This window comes from Aspergillus aculeatus, assembly GCF_001890905.1.
Source record: "Aspergillus aculeatus ATCC 16872 unplaced genomic scaffold ASPACscaffold_21, whole genome shotgun sequence".
NCBI classification, from domain to species: domain Eukaryota; kingdom Fungi; phylum Ascomycota; class Eurotiomycetes; order Eurotiales; family Aspergillaceae; genus Aspergillus; species Aspergillus aculeatus.
Genome location: NW_017962996.1, coordinates 411,412 through 428,539, shown reverse-complemented (window position 1 = coordinate 428,539; position 17,128 = coordinate 411,412). Strand labels below are relative to the sequence as shown.

At 56.1% G+C, this 17,128-nt stretch overlaps 8 protein-coding genes across 8 annotated transcripts; 5 read left to right on the top strand and 3 right to left on the bottom strand.

Annotated features, from left to right (window-relative positions):
- Positions 1-1,637: 1,637 nt before the first annotated feature.
- Positions 1,638-3,104, top strand: ASPACDRAFT_36815 (uncharacterized protein; the record flags this gene model as incomplete). The annotated part of the gene is made up of 1 exon (XM_020200248.1): positions 1,638-3,104. The coding sequence occupies one exon, from the start codon at positions 1,638-1,640 to the stop codon at positions 3,102-3,104; it is 1,467 nt and encodes a 488-aa protein (XP_020051649.1).
- Positions 3,105-3,678: 574 nt separating this feature from the next.
- Positions 3,679-6,018, top strand: ASPACDRAFT_1883634 (translocon subunit SEC61). The gene is made up of 5 exons (XM_020198339.1): positions 3,679-3,839; positions 3,929-4,029; positions 4,088-4,255; positions 4,317-5,392; positions 5,445-6,018. Exons 1-5 carry the CDS (start codon positions 3,830-3,832, stop codon positions 5,524-5,526), a joined length of 1,437 nt encoding a protein of 478 aa, XP_020051648.1. The 5' UTR covers positions 3,679-3,829; the 3' UTR covers positions 5,527-6,018.
- Positions 5,966-7,935, bottom strand: ASPACDRAFT_82146 (bifunctional ornithine acetyltransferase/N-acetylglutamate synthase). The gene is made up of 3 exons (XM_020206036.1): positions 7,834-7,935; positions 7,126-7,635; positions 5,966-7,043 (listed from the first exon to the last, which is right to left on the bottom strand). The coding sequence occupies exons 2-3, from the start codon at positions 7,581-7,583 to the stop codon at positions 6,122-6,124; spliced, it is 1,380 nt and encodes a 459-aa protein (XP_020051647.1). The 5' UTR covers positions 7,584-7,635; positions 7,834-7,935; the 3' UTR covers positions 5,966-6,121.
- A 190-nt stretch (positions 7,936-8,125) lies between these two features.
- On the top strand, positions 8,126-10,187 carry ASPACDRAFT_1876681 (origin recognition complex subunit 2). The gene is made up of 2 exons (XM_020198084.1): positions 8,126-8,277; positions 8,343-10,187. Exons 1-2 carry the CDS (start codon positions 8,275-8,277, stop codon positions 10,071-10,073), a joined length of 1,734 nt encoding a protein of 577 aa, XP_020051646.1. The 5' UTR covers positions 8,126-8,274; the 3' UTR covers positions 10,074-10,187.
- Positions 10,188-10,220: 33 nt separating this feature from the next.
- On the bottom strand, positions 10,221-10,927 carry ASPACDRAFT_82145 (uncharacterized protein). The gene is made up of 2 exons (XM_020206035.1): positions 10,580-10,927; positions 10,221-10,478 (listed from the first exon to the last, which is right to left on the bottom strand). Exons 1-2 carry the CDS (start codon positions 10,916-10,918, stop codon positions 10,326-10,328), a joined length of 492 nt encoding a protein of 163 aa, XP_020051645.1. The 5' UTR covers positions 10,919-10,927; the 3' UTR covers positions 10,221-10,325.
- A 1,031-nt stretch (positions 10,928-11,958) lies between these two features.
- Positions 11,959-13,191, top strand: ASPACDRAFT_82144 (pyridoxal 5'-phosphate synthase subunit PdxS). Its single transcript, XM_020206034.1, has 3 exons — positions 11,959-12,093; positions 12,152-12,334; positions 12,393-13,191. The coding sequence occupies exons 1-3, from the start codon at positions 11,989-11,991 to the stop codon at positions 13,020-13,022; spliced, it is 918 nt and encodes a 305-aa protein (XP_020051644.1). The 5' UTR covers positions 11,959-11,988; the 3' UTR covers positions 13,023-13,191.
- Positions 13,192-14,052: 861 nt separating this feature from the next.
- On the top strand, positions 14,053-14,787 carry ASPACDRAFT_48052 (seipin co-factor family protein; the record flags this gene model as incomplete). Its single annotated transcript, XM_020202056.1, has 1 exon — positions 14,053-14,787. The coding sequence occupies one exon, from the start codon at positions 14,053-14,055 to the stop codon at positions 14,785-14,787; it is 735 nt and encodes a 244-aa protein (XP_020051643.1).
- A 299-nt stretch (positions 14,788-15,086) lies between these two features.
- ASPACDRAFT_36770 (uncharacterized protein) lies at positions 15,087-16,325 on the bottom strand (the record flags this gene model as incomplete). The annotated part of the gene is made up of 1 exon (XM_020200240.1): positions 15,087-16,325. The coding sequence occupies one exon, from the start codon at positions 16,323-16,325 to the stop codon at positions 15,087-15,089; it is 1,239 nt and encodes a 412-aa protein (XP_020051642.1).
- Positions 16,326-17,128: the final 803 nt, after the last annotated feature.

Sequence of the window (17,128 nt, the reverse complement as noted above, 5' to 3'; positions counted from 1 at the left end):
AGTGGTTTACGCCCTTGTGTTCGATGGGACCACGGAAGTAAGTTAGATGTCCAAACATAGTGGTAGCAAGTCTGCGTTCAATATCGGATCTAGTATTGCTTTGTTATTAGAAAATCGGCAGAAGCTGAATTGGTTTGTAGAAGAAAGCAAGAACATGTGACCCTCCTCGCCTTAGGCAGAAGTCTATCTAAATCACCCACGACGGGAGGACGGATTCCTCCTTAACTCTCCCATGGTTCGCATCCTTTACCGCAAAGCCATCATCCAAGGTACGATTCATGATCTACCTATATTCTCCGACAATTGGCCAGTTATGTCGTTCCTACACAGTGCAGGTACACAGAGGTACTCCTGACAACCGACAGCCGATGCGACCCTTTGCGCATGGATCGCCTCCTTTCCTGTATGTCGCGCAGGCAATCCCCCCCTACCCTGAGATTGCTTTAATCTCTCCTTAGGGGCCGCGGGGCCCTCTCAGACCAAAGTCCGCATGAAACGGGGACCCCAAAAATCCAGACCTTCACATCAGGCCTCGGAGGTCAAGAGATAAAAAGGGGGGAAGGAATTGGGTGCTTTCGTCGCTGCGTTGATGGTGGCGTCAATAATTCTACCAGCCTACTCAGTCGTCACAGAAACCATTGTATTTTGGTCACGACCGCAAATGACGTCGTCAGAGTTGAGCAGTGTAATGTGGACTCTGCGGACTGTGGATAGGTATATTGCCCGATCAATACTCTTCTTCCACGGGCCAATGGAACTGCCCTAACAACAACGACAACGGCCCAACACAGCCTGTCACTGCTGGATCGACTCATTTTGCTTTTATGACTCGCTAGCTAATCGCCATTGCCTCATTGTGATGGTGGGGAAATCCTCATACGCAGTTCCCAATCCAGCCACCGTAATTTTTCTGGTTGGCTGGCCAGGTTGAGAGTTGCTAAGAATATACACCCAACCTCGCGAGATTGTGCGCCGTCTGGATGTAAACAGCCGTTTTCGGGGTCTCATCTGATATTGCACACCTCTCGATTATCCGGATTATAGCCTAACTCATTCTAGTCCACAAGTTTAATGATATTGATCCATCGACTATTGTATAACGTGCAGGATCCTTAACACTGGTCGCTGACAGGGGCACGTGCGGGTCGCCCACTATCGCTATCTCTCGGCGGCCGATTCCATCATCCTGAATAAACATCTCCCTAGATCGCCCCCTTCCCCAAGAGTCACTGCCTTCGCCGTACGGAACATCATCCAGGCTTGATTTACTGCTGCTGCTACCCGCTGTCAATCGGTCATTCTGCGTTTGCTGTCACCCACATCAAACTTAAAGGAGGCTGCAACGGAAAAAAAAAGAGAGAGCTTCGGGAGCTACTCGTTTCATTGCCCCTTTTGCTTCTTAGCTGACTATCGAGTGCGGCATACGTGACCGTGCATTGGAGCGGACAACATATCGACGTGGCATTCCAGTCCGTGTCCAAGTGGTGCGACAGATTACATCCCTTCATCATTCCAGGTCCCCATCCCTTCCCACCACCCAGTCAGGTTCCGACTTATCAGTCATGCTACAAGACGTCGAACACCCGTCATCTACAGCCACGCCTGCTGTTGACAGCCTGAAACCCTCGTCGCTCGCAATGGCCCCGATCGGAACTGAGGATGGAAGCTGCCCGCCTGACGATGCTGCTGTTCGACCGTCCCACCTGAACATCCCTGCAACCTTATTAGCACAGAGCTCGGATACCGTATCCCCACTACCGCCGAAACAATATCCTTCGCACGCGTCCCTCCACCGCCGGTCAAACACCGAGATCATACAGCGGCACGCCCCTCTTCCCTCCCGAAAGCTTTTCTCCGAGCAGTCCAAAACATTCGAAGACCTCGACAGCGCGAAACCTCGTCCCAGCCCTTCGACCGAGAACACCGCACGCCGCAGGCTTGAGGAAGGTGCGAAACGTCTATCTGGCTGGTTCCAAGGCAAATCGCAGCCTGTGAATTTGGGAGTGGGATATCAGGCCGACGAACTGGACGACGAGGAGGACGCCATGGAGCGACGAGGTACTCGTGAGCCGTACGTGATGCCCACAGCTCCAACTGGCCTCACTAGCCGGGCACAGAAGCGGAGGACGGCACCTTCGCCCTTAAAGCAGGTCACTTCGTCGAGTCCGTTCTCATTCTTCGGGTTGAAACGCCAGGGGGAAGCCAGGCTTGAGCTCCCTGAACCTGCGCACGACGAGTTTCTGAATCTCGACATCAATGCTGCTTTATTCCCTCCTGGGTTCAGTAATCTAGAAGGCCGGGACGCTTTCGACACATTAAGGAGCAATGCAGATACCATTCTCAGACGGCTACAAGCTGCTTACAAGCAACGGACTTTTGCGTTGCACGAAGTTTTGGCCGACAAGAGCGAAAAGCAAGAGGAACTCGAAATAACACGAACACGCATAGGGAACCTGAAAATACAACTGGACGGCATGGCCGAAAAGGTCATTCAGCAGGAGAAAGCCATGAAGGCCATGGCCGAAGACTTAGAGCAGGAAAGGCAGTTGCGTCGCAAGGAGGAAGATGCGCGTCGTGGCAGTGTTATGCTCATCAGATCTAGTGATGACGATGATAGCACATCAGACCTTGCCGCGGAGCTTCAGACCCCCAAGCGTAGCATGAAACGGGCCAGCAATGGTACCTTCACAAGCGACTCCGGGTTTGACTCTGGAGACGAGAGTCTCGCGGACAGTGTCTTCTCCCGGCGCGAGGTGCTCGAGTCACCTGCTTCAACCGTTGCGCCATCCCCAAACATCTCTCAAGTCACCTTGTCGACCCCCACATCAGTACCGGTGAAATCGAGTCCGAAGAAAGAGCTGAAACCTGCTCCGACCCCACCGGCGCGCCAATCGACGTACGATCGGGTCATCAAGGGGCTCACGCCTAAGGGCATCACAAGCTCCTGGAACAACTCCTCCAAGTGCAACATTTGCCATGGTGTCCCTTCGTCTGAAGCTTGGAGTGTCCTGGGCATCCTCAAGGAGGAGAACAGAGGCCTCAAGGAAAGGCTGGGAGAATTGGAGAATGTGATCGATGATTGTTTATGCTTGGTTGGTCCCTGACCATAAGCTTGGTTATGGCTCTTTGGGGAGGACTTATCTGAGCCCCGAGTATCATCAATGAACAGAACAAGGAAGCTGCATAAGTACAAGTTGTGTGAGTGTACAAAGCAAACGAAGCTGCTGGCTCGTTTCTTGATATTTTGGAGGATTGAGGCTATGTACTATTATACCTTGCAACTGCACCTGGAAGGTCTACACAATACCCCGTGCTGAAAGATAGATTACGAATTTCATTTATGTCAAGTGAATCACAATCCATTGGATACAACTCCTGCAAGCAGATAGCAACTTGCAGGATTCTGTAGATAGAGAATATCCTTAGTAATTTGGAGGAGATACAGTGACTTTTTGTGAGTGAAGTGAGTGTAGTGAGTGTAGTGCCAGCTGAGTAGACTGGAAGGACCCTGGATGGGGTAAAACGGCCGTGGTCGGTGGTGGAAGCGACCAAGTGGCCTCAACGGGTTAGCGTGGCTGGAGAGTGAAAGTGGCCAGCGAGGCGACTCCCGCTTCCCTCCCAACTCCTCCTCCGCTCCCCGAACCTCATCATTGCTTCCTCTCCCTCTCTCCTTTCCCTCCCCCCCCATCATTTCTTCTCATCTTCCCTTCTTCTTTTGTATTTCTTCCCCTCCATTCCTTCAGCTGGTACTCGCCTCCAGCTTTCCTTTCCTTTTCCCTTTTCTCTTGTACCGTCTTAGCCCAGTTATCTTGGGAGAAAGACAGTCACAATGAGTGGACGTGAGTTCTGCACGCGATCGCATTCACCTTCGCGACAGCGATCCATTAACTTCCTCAATGGCTCAACAATTGCTGACATCTAATACTAGTTCGGTTTCTCGATCTTATCAAGCCCTTCACGCCCCTCCTTCCGGAGGTGGCAGCCCCCGAGACCAAGGTGCCCTTCAACCAGAAGTTGATGTGGACTGGTGTATGTGACACATTGTAAAATATCGACGAGATGGTCCGAGCTAATAGATCGCCCGCAGCTCACCCTGCTCATCTTCCTTGTTATGAGTCAAATGCCGTTGTATGGTATTGTCTCCTCTGACACTTCCGATCCTCTCTACTGGCTTCGTATGATGTTGGCCAGTAACCGTGGTACTCTGATGGAGCTGGGTATCACCCCTATCATCTCCTCCGGCATGGTCTTCCAGGTAAGCTGATTGCGGCCACGTCAATGATCGACAATCGCATACTTACAACCTGGATTCACAGCTCCTCGCTGGTACCCACCTCATCGATGTCAACCTTGACCTCAAGACCGACCGCGAGCTCTACCAGACTGCCCAGAAGCTCTTCGCTATCATTCTGTCCTTCGGCCAGGCCTGCGTGTACGTTCTCACTGGTCTCTACGGCCAGCCCAGCGACCTTGGTGCTGGTATCTGCGTTCTCCTGATCGTTCAGCTTGTGGTTGCTGGTCTGGTTGTTATTCTTCTGGACGAGCTTCTGCAGAAGGGATACGGTCTTGGAAGCGGTATCTCTCTGTTCATTGCGACCAACATCTGCGAGTCCATCGTTTGGAAGGCGTTCTCCCCCACGACCATCAACACTGGCCGTGGCCCCGAGTTCGAGGGTGCTATCATTGCTCTCTTCCACCTTTTGTTGACCTGGTCCGACAAGCAGCGTGCTCTGCGCGAGGCTTTCTACCGCCAGAACCTCCCCAACATCATGAACCTGCTGGCCACTCTCCTGGTCTTCGCCGCCGTCATCTACCTCCAGGGCTTCCGTGTCGAGATCCCCGTCAAGTCCTCCCGCCAGCGTGGAATGCGTGGATCCTACCCCGTCCGCCTCTTCTACACCTCCAACATGCCCATCATGCTGCAGTCCGCTCTGTGCTCCAACATCTTCCTGATCAGCCAGATGCTCTACTCCCGCTTCTCTGACAACCTCCTCGTGAGACTTCTCGGTGTCTGGGAGCCCCGTGACGGAACTGCTCAGCTCCACGCCTCGTCCGGTATCGCCTACTACATGTCCCCTCCTTTGAACTTCAAGGACGCTCTCCTGGACCCCATTCACACTGCCGTCTACATCACCTTCATGCTCGTTGCCTGTGCTCTCTTCTCCAAGACCTGGATCGAGGTTTCTGGCTCTGCTCCTCGTGATGTTGCCAAGCAGCTCAAGGACCAGGGTCTCGTGATGGCCGGTCACCGTGAGCAGAGCATGTACAAGGAGCTCAAGCGTGTCATCCCTACCGCTGCTGCTTTCGGTGGTGCCTGTATTGGTGCTCTCTCCGTTGCCTCCGACCTTCTCGGTGCTCTTGGCAGCGGTACCGGTATCCTTCTTGCCGTGACGTAAGTTTACAGCCTGTTTGCATTGTTTGAACCGTCGCTAACCCAACCTTAGCATCATTTACGGATACTTTGAGATTGCCGCCCGTGAGGGCGACATTGGCGCCGGCCTCCGTGGCCTCGTCCCCGGTAACTAAGCAAGGAGGCTTAGGGACATTTTCTGATGAAGTATGAGAAGAGGGATTGTGGGTTTTTATGTTTTTATATCTTCTTTTTATTTTCACCAGGTAGTGTGCGGCTGTGGCTTTGCAATCTGGATGGTTTGAATTCTTGATGACTGTATGGCTAGTCACCTATTTTTTGAGGGCAGCTATCTCTTGCTCCCTGCGGGAAAAGTTGAAAAGCCACAGTTGTACATAGCACTACCTGGTCTGTAACCATATTCGATCAAAGACCTGAAAATTGCATTGGAAGGGCATTGAGCATCTGGGGTGACTCGGGTGGGAACCATTGATTAGATCTTCATCCTTGTAGGATTAGCAAAAGCTCGCTGTGCGTTGCAGCATTCAGCTTCAGTTTTAAGTATTTTGCGCTACTCGGGTAAGATGTTGTGGCATTCGGAAAAAGTGGACAAATGACCGTCACTCATATTCAGGCTCGCATTACAAAGAATAATTGATCCAAGCATTCTAACTGCGCTTTTTTTTTTTGGAGAGAAACATCCGGCGAACCCACATCGCCTCGTTCCACCCATATCAGACGTGACAAACACCGGAAAAGGAATTTGTGGAATCAAGTCCGATAATCACCGTTGATGGTGACATACTCGTGGCTGAAATCACAGAACCAGTAGACGGCCTCCTCGCCGCCGGCGCCCTGGGGGCCGAGCGCACCGCCGCCGAGATCGACGACGATCTCAAGGTCCTCCTCCTGGAGGATGACGGCGGCGCGGGCCTCGTCAACCTGCTCGGGCTCGCCGTTGACCAGCAGCTTGAGCTCGGGGCTGCCGTCGACGGGCCGGAAGCTGACGCTGGTGCGGTCGGGCACGACGACGCCGTCTTTCACGTTCTGGGTGTAGCCCACGGCGCAGAGGATGCGGCCCCAGTTGGCGTCGCGGCCGTACAGGGCGGTCTTGACGAGCGGGGAGCGCGCGATGGTGCTGGCGATCAGCTTGGCCGAGTCGTAGTCCGGCGAGTTCTGCACGCGCACCGTCACGAACTTGGTGGCGCCCTCGCCGTCCCGCACGACCAGCTGCGACAGCGACTGCGTGAATTGCGTGAGGACGGTCTGCATCGCGCTGTAGTCGTCCGAGTTCTGACTGTTAGTCACGGGGGCGCCGCCGGCGGCGCCGTTGGCCAGGATCGCGATCGTGTCGTTCGTGCTCGTGTCGCCGTCCACGGAGATGGCGTTGAAGGACCGTGAGACGGCATGTTTCAGGAGCGCGGAGAGCGCGTCCGCGGTGATGGGCGCGTCTGTGCACAGCACGCCCAGCAGGGTCGCCATGTTCGGGTGGATCATCCCTGCGCCCTTGGTCATGCCGGCCAGGCTGTAGGCGCGGCCCGGCGAGCTGGGCAGCGTGAAGGTTGTGGATAGGAGCTTCGGGAAGGTGTCGGTTGTGCAGATCGCGCGCGCCGTGCTGAGCCAGCTGTCGTGCGTCGAGGAGAGGGTCGAGTGCGCGGTGGGGATCTTGGAGAGGATCTTAGAGATCGGGAGGCTGTTTTTTGAGGGGAAAGAGAGTTAGGTATTGATTTTAGGACGGAAAAGTGGTGTTGTGGTTCTGCTTGGGGAATACGCACCGCTGTCCGATCACGCCGGTGCTCATCACCAGTGTGCTGGGTTCCTCCCCGCTGAGGCCGTGGCATTCATCCACCTTGGCGCCCATGTTGGTCGCATCCTCCAGTCCGCCCTTGCCGGTCACCGCGTTGGCGCACCCAGAGTTGATCACCACCGACCGGATGCCCTGGCCTTGCCGGGTCTGCAGGATATTGCGGCTGACTTGTACGGGGGCGGCCTGGAACTTGTTGGTGGTGAAGACCGCGGCCGCGGTACAGGGGGTCTCGGAGGAGATGAGGGCCAGGTCCGGGAACTTGGTGTTGGAGGCCTTGACGCCGACGTGAGTCCCCGAGACGGAGAACCCCTTGGGGTAGGACCCGGACGAAGGGATGTACTTCTGCTTGGAGGCGGGAATGGCCATGTCCAGGGGTGCGGAGTAATGGCGCACCTGGCCCTTCACCATGCGGGTGAAGGTAGCCATGGTGGTGGCCGCCGATTGCGCGGGAATAGCCATTGAAAGGGGGCTTCCTGGGCTGGAAAAAGTGAGGATTTAGTTAGGGTCCCACCACTAACTGTAGAAAGAAAACACGCAATTGATATAGTTGTGAAAGGTTTGGTCCTCATGACCCCCAGGGTACGTGGTCTGGGAGATTGGGTAGATATACACGGAGGCACCTGCAGTAGACGGCCCCGAAAATGACTCAGTGCGAATGGTAAACAAAATGACTCACGGGCTTATCAGAAGCTTCCAGCTAGCTCCTGCGTAGGCGAGATGGACGCGCGAGACCACTGCCAAACAACCACGACGAGAGTTGTCAATTGGGACGACGGACAGAAGCTCTCTCTCTCTCTTTGCTGCGTGAATTATATCGGCGAGTGAAACTCCCAGGGCCGGTCCCGCAGTGATGCGATGCGCGGCGATGAAATGCCGCTTCCGATATCGCGGAGTCGGAAAAACTCTCGGTCCTATCGGTTGTGCTTCGAAGACGCGCCCAGAGAGAGCCAAAGCCACGAGGGTTGAACCGTACGGGAAAGCATTCCTCAGTTCCTTGTGAAGAGAGAAGAGAAAGCTGTGCTGCTTGGAGCTTACTCGGTGGAACCCCTTGCGTCATATTGTTTTTTTTCCTCTTGTTCTTCGTTAAACCTGGGGATTGTTCCGTGTTGTTGTCTGGATGGTATTTCTTCACCGACCCAATTCCGCTTACCTTCCCCAACCAAGTTAACTAAAATGAAACGCAAGCAACCAGATACGGACGAAGCGCGTCCTGTCTCGACGCCGAAGAGGCCGAGGACGACCGATGCACCGACCAATGGCGCCGTGAACGGGTATGCGGCCAGCGAAAAAACCCCTGAAGGCACTCCAGCGAAGAAAATCAAGTCGACTCCCAAGAAGCCGACCGCGGACACTCCAGCTACCCTGAAAGCCTCGGGATTGAAGACTCCCACGCACAAGAACAAGGCGAAAGCTCTGTTCTCGACGCCCACGAGACAGACCTCTGCGCCTGACACCCCGTCCAAAGCTCGAAATGCCGACCGGTCCGCAAAGAAGAAGAGCGCGCGCCTGCTGCTGGAACAAGACGACGATGAGATCTGGGATGGCGCTGATCGCCTCGCGCAGGAAATCCTACAGGACGATGATGAGACGGCCCTTCAGGGACCAACGCCAGCAACCTCAGCAACCAATGGAGATGGAGTGATACCATCCGTCGAGGTAGGATCCGAGCAGCCAGCAGCCGGGGATGCAGCAGCACCGACCCCGAAACGTCGAGCCGGACGACCAAAGGGCGCAAAGAACAAACGCTCTCCCACGCCCGAGGGCGAGCTCCCGGCGCACGAGCGCTACTTCTTCCAGAACCGGGCGGGACCGCCGCGGACGTCGAATAGCAATCTCAGCAAGGTGAACCTCCTGACACACGAGGAGTATTTCGAGAAGATGGCGCAGTGGGTGGATCCGTTCCAGGAGGAAAAGGCCCTGTTGCTGGACCTGCATTGCCGGTCGTTCCCCCAATGGGACTTTGAGTTCGACCAGGGGTTCAACATCTGCCTGTACGGCTACGGATCCAAGCGTCGATTGCTACGGGAATTCGCCGACTGGCAATACCGCCGCCACTCCCACGACAATGAGGACGACGACACCACCACGACCTCACCCCCCTCCGTTGTTATTGTCAACGGCCACACGCCAGGCGTCTCGATACGGTCCATCTTCGCGACGATCGTCACAGCAGTGCTGGGCGCAGACATCCCGTCGAAGATGGGCTCGCAGCCGCAAGAGGTCCTGGAACTGCTGCAGTCCAGCTTGAACGCCCGCGATGCCGATAGTGCCCCCATCACGGTGCTCATCAACTCTATCGATGCCCCTTCCCTCCGCCGCGCCACGAACCAAGCCCTCCTCGCCCGCTTGGCCGCCACCCCGCAGATCAACCTCCTCGCCACGGCCGACACGCCCAATGTGCTCCTCATGTGGGACCTGAGTCTCCGCGACCAGTTCAACTTCGTGTTCCACGACTGCACGACCTTTGCCCCCTTCGACGCGGAATTCGATGTGGTGGAGGAGGTCAGCGCCCTGCTCGGCCGCAAGGGCCAGCGCGTCGGCGGCAAGGAGGGCGTGGAATTCGTCCTAAAGAGTCTGCCCGAGAACGCGCGCAACCTGTACCAGCTGCTGCTGACGGAGCTTCTGTCCCTGTCGGATGAGGGCCATCTGTCGGACGACGAGGGGGAGGAAGGTGGCGGTGGTGGTGCGCGGGGGGAGGACGCCGCCGCCGCCGGGATCGAGTTCCGCGCCCTCTACCAGAAGGCGGCCGAGGAGTTCATCGCGAGTTCCGAGATGATGTTCCGGACGTTGCTCAAGGAGTTCCACGATCACCAGATGATCACGTCCCGGATGGATGCGAGCGGGATGGAGATCCTGGGTGTGCCGTTGGCGCGGGAGGAGATGGAGGGCGTTTTGGAGGATTTGGTTCTGGCTTGAGCCAGCCCTGGTTTGTAGCAGAAGTGCTCAAGAATGAGCACCATGGGAATGTATTTCCTGGGGCTCGACTCGTCGCAATAATGATACCCTGTATAAGACAGAAACAAAAATCTTGAATCTATATAATGTGATTGGAGGAAGTTTGTTAAGTTGAATAAGTCCGCCCTCATTTTATTTATTCTACATAAACCGTTCTTCTCAACCCCCTAACACACCACCTCACCACCACCACCACCACAACAACAATCAAATTTAAAACTGCGCAAAAGCAGCCAACCCCATCGTCACCCCAAAGCTCAACTTAAAGGGGATATGCTTCGACACCGCGCCCTGCAAATCCACCCGCTTCACGTATTTCTGGACCGTATTGATGGGCAGGATATTGTACCCCTTGGCCGCGGCCCACTGTCGAACAGTTAGCCAAAACTCCACGTACTACCCAAGGGCTAGCCCCCCTTGCGAGACAGGCCTAAAAGAGGGTGGGGGGGTGGGGAAAGGGGAAATACCTCAACAGCCACAATCCCCATCCCAATCAACACGACCAGCACGCGCGAGAACGCTCGCAGCCCCACGCCCACCACCAGCCCCAGCACGCTGCCCAAGCTCACCTGCCGCATGTTCGAGGCCGTGAGGATCGGGCCCGTGCGGCCTTGTTTGAGGAGCGTGGGGTCTGATGACGGGATGGTCCAGTTGGTTTCGGAGGTGCCGGCGGCGGAGGGGGCGGAGTATTGGCATTGGAGGGGCGCGGCGCGGAAGGGCGAGAGAGGGTGGAGGGTGAAGGTGAGGCCGAGGCCGAGGGTGGTGCCGACGAGGGTGGTCGTTGTGCGTGAGAGGAGGAATGTCATTGTTTTCTGGGTGGTTGTTGGGTTTGGTTTTCGGTTTGGTTTTGGAATCGGTGGGATGGAGGGTTGTGAGGGCTTGTGGCTTAATGTGCTGGATTGTGTGAGGAGGTTTACAAGTTGGGTGGGTGAGGTTGAGGAGAGATGTTTGTAGAAGGGGGGAGGTGCTGGTGGTGTTGGAGTTGGAGATGCGGAGTAAGGGAGGGAGTGGGCTGACGTCACTGGGGTCGGTTCGGGGTGGTTGTGTACTGGAGAGGATGATTAGAGGAGAAGATATTTTGGATGGGGGCAAGCATATAGTCCGAATTGCTTGAGTAGACAGAAGAAAGCTTTTAATGTCCGTCCTATCTCACAGTGTACAGGAATTGAATGTAGTTCAATATGTGAGTGGCTTAATCTCCTCGGTATATTCATAGTTCAAGCCACCAGTAATCCAGACCTCGAGTTGACGCCTGAGGCAGAAGCTGTATTTGTATTACCGATGCTGATCAGACCGAACAGTAGGGATATCTTACGAGCGAAAAGTGACGATACGAGTACGCGGCTACCAAAGCCCGCGGAAAGCTAAACGGAGGGGCGAAGCGCCATTCCGAGTTTAGTGGCAAGTTAGAAAATGTCAAGGGAAGGCTCAGAGGCACGGAGACGCAATGATTGGTTCGTAGTTCCGCCCTGCCACTGATGAGGGGCAGAAAACCAGTGGAAGTGGGCTGAACAACTCCCCACTAGCCTCTCAGTCGCCGGCGGGGAAGCACAACGAGGGGTAAACTCGGAACCCTCGCAGTCATTGGTGTAGGAGGCACTGTTTTCCCAAGGATGAGGTCCTCAACCTTAGTCCGGGCGTGAAGTGGGAGTGCCAGGTGGGTGTTCTCGGCGGCGACGCTGAGATAATCAGTTCAATCCTCGTTGACTCACTCGCAAGTCTGGCCAGTCTCTCCAGGTAACTCTCTTCCTTCCGTTCATATTTAACCTTGGTCCCTCGGTGACTTTCTTTTCTTTTTCCTTCCATCTGTCCATATCCAAGCTTATCTTCCTTCCCGCAGCAATTTCGCCAATCTCCCCCCTCAATTCCTATCACAATGGTTGCTCAACAGAACGGTGCTACCGACAGCTTCACTGTCAAGGCCGGTTTGGCTCAGATGTTGAAGGGTGGTGTGATCATGGACGTCGTCAATGCGGAGCAGGTATAATTTACTCTGGGAAGCTCGATCAATCCTGTCAATGCTAATGAGAGTTGCATAGGCTCGCATTGCCGAAGAGGCTGGCGCCGCCGCTGTCATGGCCCTCGAGCGTGTTCCCGCCGACATTAGAGCCCAGGGTGGTGTGGCGCGTATGTCCGACCCGGGTATGATCAAGGAGATCATGGAGGCTGTCACCATTCCTGTGATGGCCAAGGCCCGTATTGGCCACTTCGTCGAGTGCCAGGTATGAGCAGTTGCCAGTGTTATCTCTCTAGATTGACGCTAACATGTCATGCTGTTAGATCCTCGAAGCCATTGGCGTCGACTACATTGACGAATCCGAGGTCCTTACCCCCGCCGACGATGTCTACCACGTTACCAAGCACGGCTTCAAGGTCCCCTTCGTCTGCGGTTGCCGTAACCTGGGCGAGGCTCTCCGCCGTATCGCCGAAGGCGCCGCTATGATCCGTACAAAGGGTGAGGCTGGTACCGGTGATGTTGTGGAGGCTGTCAAGCACATGCGCACCGTCAACGCCGACATTGCTCGTGCTCGCGCCATCCTGCAGTCCTCTGCCGATCCCGAGCCCGAGCTCCGCGCCTACGCCCGCCAGCTGGAGGTCCCGTACGAGCTTCTGCGCGAGACCGCCGAGAAGGGCCGTCTCCCCGTGGTCAACTTCGCCGCCGGTGGTGTTGCCACGCCCGCCGACGCGGCGCTCATGATGCAGCTGGGCTGCGACGGTGTCTTCGTCGGCTCTGGCATCTTCAAGTCCGGTGATGCCAAGAAGCGCGCCAAGGCGATTGTCCAGGCCGTGACTCACTTCAAGGACCCCAAGGTCCTGGCTGAGGTGAGCGAGGGTCTGGGCGAGGCCATGGTCGGTATCAATGTTGCGCATCTGCCTGAGGCCGACAAGCTGGCCAAGCGCGGTTGGTAAGCGGTGTCGCTTGTACATGTCCTGTTTTCTTTTCTTCTACCATCGCGCGGGCGTTTTGAGAGATAAAAAGTTGGGACAGCTAGTCGGCTTTTAGCATTAGATATTTTTCTTCCTACCCGTTCTCACTGTACATTCCAATCCATACGAGCAATGATGAGCATCTTCTTCGAATACTGTCCAGTGTCCACGTAAAGACCCATCGAAGCTTTCCCCGGTGAGGAAGTTAGACTGCAAGAGTGGGGCCGTGTCTGATCCATTCAAGGCCCCAATATTTGGTGAATGGGTCCCCATCGTCAGTCGGCCCATTGTTGCAACCGCGGCGATTTCCGCGGAACAGCTCACTTTCAGTCTCTTCACCTGTTGGCAATGTTTTTCGCCTTCCACTCTGACGACCTTCCGAGCAACCTTGGGTGTCCGAGGCAGGTGACATGCAATTCTCGTACTCGATTTCTGTCAATTGGGAAGAATCGAATCCACGGACTGGGAAACCGGATCTTATCGGCGACAGATGCGCGAGTGTGCTTCTCGAATCTTGTTGTAAGGGGAGGATCCCTGATCACCCGAACCTTAACAGATGAGTGGTTTTTCGCCATCCGTGATCGGGGGTAGGGAGGTTACTCCCCGTGACGGTCATGTGATTTACCGTTGTGTACGGTGTACAGTATGTGACGGAATTACGAATACAGTCGATCACTGTTTTGTGTAGGGGCTGTGATTGTTGTGATTCGTGGGTACGGGCAGTAGTTCCCGCGGGGGTTGTTGAGTTAGTGCAAGGTCCGGTCCGCAGGGCAATCGATGCGGTAGTTACTGCCTCAGTCGGGATTACTTTGGTAGGCATAATATTCAGGAAGAACTGCTCCTCCCCTAAATCAACGTTTCTTACGTTAGCTGAGCTGTTCTGTCGTTTGTACAATTCTCATGACTCTGATTCAGATCTGACGGTCAACATCCTCAGACTCAACCTCAGACACAACTCCATCAAAAACATTATCCTCAGTGGAGGAAAAAACACTTGAACCACACCCCCAAAATGGCAGAAATCGACCCCATGATCCCCTCGCAATTCGCGTCCGAAGAACCAGAACCAGAAGCTGGACGCTCAGAGCATCCCACCGAAGAACAAGGCCAAAAGCAGCAGAAGCAACAGCCAGCTAAGGACGCCACAATCTTGCACCACAACGCCCTCCTCGAACAGCAACAGCTCATCATGAATTCTCTCGAGGACAATAGTATTGACTGCCATAAGCGTCAGCGTCACCATGACAATCACATTGCCTGCCACAAGCATCACTATCTGTTTACCTCTGACACCACCGATGACACCACCGACGACACCAAGAACATCACTACAGCTACTCCTACTGCTACTCCCACTCCTACAGATGCTACCCAAGCAAAAGCACCCCTCTCCCGCCTCACACACCTCATCCTCGCCCACCCGGTGCTCGCCAGCTTCCTGGCCGCGCAGGTGCTCTGCTCCGGCATCCCCGTGTGCCTGTTCCTGGGCGGCGTGCTGGTGGCGGCCTTCATTGCGGGGGCGGTGTTCGCGGGTTTTGCAATGCTGGTGATGGGGCCTGTGTTGTTGGGGACGGGGTGTTTGGGGGTGGGCGTTTGGGGGTTTGGGTGGGCGGTGGTTGTGCTGGGGAGGGTCGTGGGAAGGGTTTTGAGGGGGGAGTCTGTAGAAGTGTTTGGCTTGGGGGTTTGGAGCGGTGCGGAGGGGGATCAGGGGGAGGGGAAACAGGGGGGAGGGGGACGGGAGGGTTAAGGGTTAGGTTGAGGGTTGAAGGTTGAGAGTAAAAATGTGGGGTTGGGGATGGGGGTGACTGGAGTATGGAGTCTACGACTGCTTGCGATGCGATGGAAAATTGATGCTTGCTATTGTGGGATGCTTGTGTCTTGAACAGATATCGATATCAGGTTGCGCTGCTTAGCGAGGTGTACTGTATGCTAGGTTTCGGTTCTATGGGTGCGTGTCGGGGTATCATGGTAATGACGATAATGATAAGGCTGGTTCACGCTGCAGACTCACGTATACCGCCGTGACAGCTACGGGCTGGCCTGCCCTTACCGGCTCTGCTTCTCCTGCATCTCCGCCCATTTCACCCAGCGCCGGATGCAGTCATCCACCCGCTTCAGCGAGCTCTTCTCCGCCGTCACCTCGAACCATTCCTTATGCTCCCGCCCGCACTCCGGACACTTGCCCATGTCGCGGATCCGCACATCCCCCAGCTCCAGGTGGATCAGCCGCTCGACGCGGTGGACGAAGGGTACCTTCCGGCCCGGCTCGAGGGCGTCGTTGTCGTGCACAGTCCCCCCACCAACCCGCGCCGGGGACGGCTGCGGCGTCGACGGCGTGTAAGGGTAGTACCGGATCAGGGTGACGTGGTGGCCGCACTGGCGCGACCATTCGTTCATCCGGCGCTGGACGTTGTTGGCCCGCCCGATCTTCAGCCGAATCGTGCCGGGGCTGGTGGCGCTGGGCGCCGAGGTCAACGCCCGGAGATCCCGCGCCGTGCGGATCGCGTCGCTGACGGCGCGGTCACGCGCGCCGCCGCCGCTCGACTTGTGGTGGTGTGGCAACAGCGAGCTGGCGACCTCGGCCGGCGGCGGACCGCGCGCTCCTCCCCCATTCCCTGTGGTCTCCTCCGGCGTCAGCCAGAACATGTAGATGTAGCCCGGTTCGTCGCGTTCGGAGATCGGCTTGTCGAGCTCGGAGGCCAGCGTCGAGGTCGCCTCCGCGCTGAGGTCGGCGGGGATCCAGGATTCTGGGATCCCGGACGAGGTGGAAGAGTAGTGGGAGGAGGTGTGCGCGGATGGCCGCGTGGGAATTTGGCTGTTGGGGGAGAGTAGGTTGGCCTGCGGGACGGCGCCCGGGGCAGCCGCTTGGGAGGGCGGCCGCGCGGAGACGGGCCTGGGCGGCCGGATCTCCTCCTCCTCGATCACCTCGAAGCAGCAGCAGATGGTGCGTTTCTTCTGTCTCTTCTGGGGTTTGTTGCTGGTGGTGGGGCGCGACGGTCGCCATTTCTCCGACGCCCCGTCGTTGATGTTGAGGATCCCGATCCGGTCCAGCAGGGTGTCGATGCTCGTCCGCGGCTTGTTGGGGTTCATGGCGGACGGCGTGCTGGTCCCTGGCGATTCGGTGGCGGCTTGGTCCTTATGCTGCCAGCAGTATCGGTCGGTTGGATCGCCGAGTGCGCGCCGGCATGGCTTGCCGCTGTTGGTCAACCCTTGACATGTTGTCTCCGGGTCGCAGGAATCGGTGCGGGCGATGAGTGCTTCGGGGGTGTTGGCGATCACCGGCATGGTGGGAAGTGGTCAGGATGCAGGGTCAGGGCGACGCGGCGGAGGAGACATGGCGACGACTTCTTATTATGTTGTCCATGCTGCTGCTCCCCAGGCGCCAGATCCACCATCGCGTCTAAGCCGAAACACGAGGGCGTTGAGAGCACTGACCAAGCCCACAATAAAAGGGGGGATTATCGGCAGTCTCGTAGGGCATGACGTCGCGTCATTGGATAATGATCCCCCTGTCCACCCGATTCAGATGATGATTTGCATGGCTGGCATTGGAAATCCTGAGACTCGATGCATTGTGCAGTGCAGTGCAGTGCAGGCAGGGGGTAGAAGTGAAGTGATTGGAGATTTTGCAGGACAGCAAATCACCAGTTGGTGGACAGATGCATACAACTCACAGTATACAGCCACACATGGTAGTAGGCCATAATGGCAGAGTCCTAAAAATAGGGCCTTATCTTTCCGCCCTGGCCACTGCTCGATGGAGTCCTCGGCTACATATTTGTTTGTTTACCATACTCCCAATTTCAGGCCCAGTTGAGTTGGGACGCACCGCCTCAGTGGCGGAGGCAATCACAGTGGTCCGCCACCAGCCGATCGCCCCGCTTGGAGGCGAATTCCACAGTGCTGCAGTGATGCCTGAGGCAGACAATTCTGGCTTGTTCCACTAGTGACATGAAAAATAACACCCAAGATGTACCGGTAGCACTGAACATGGCCTCAGCGGAGATCTTAAACTGTAGGCTGCTGCGGTCGGACACTTAAGGGGAGTATCATTTTTATCGGCGTTCCTGAGTAATCCAGCCCATGTG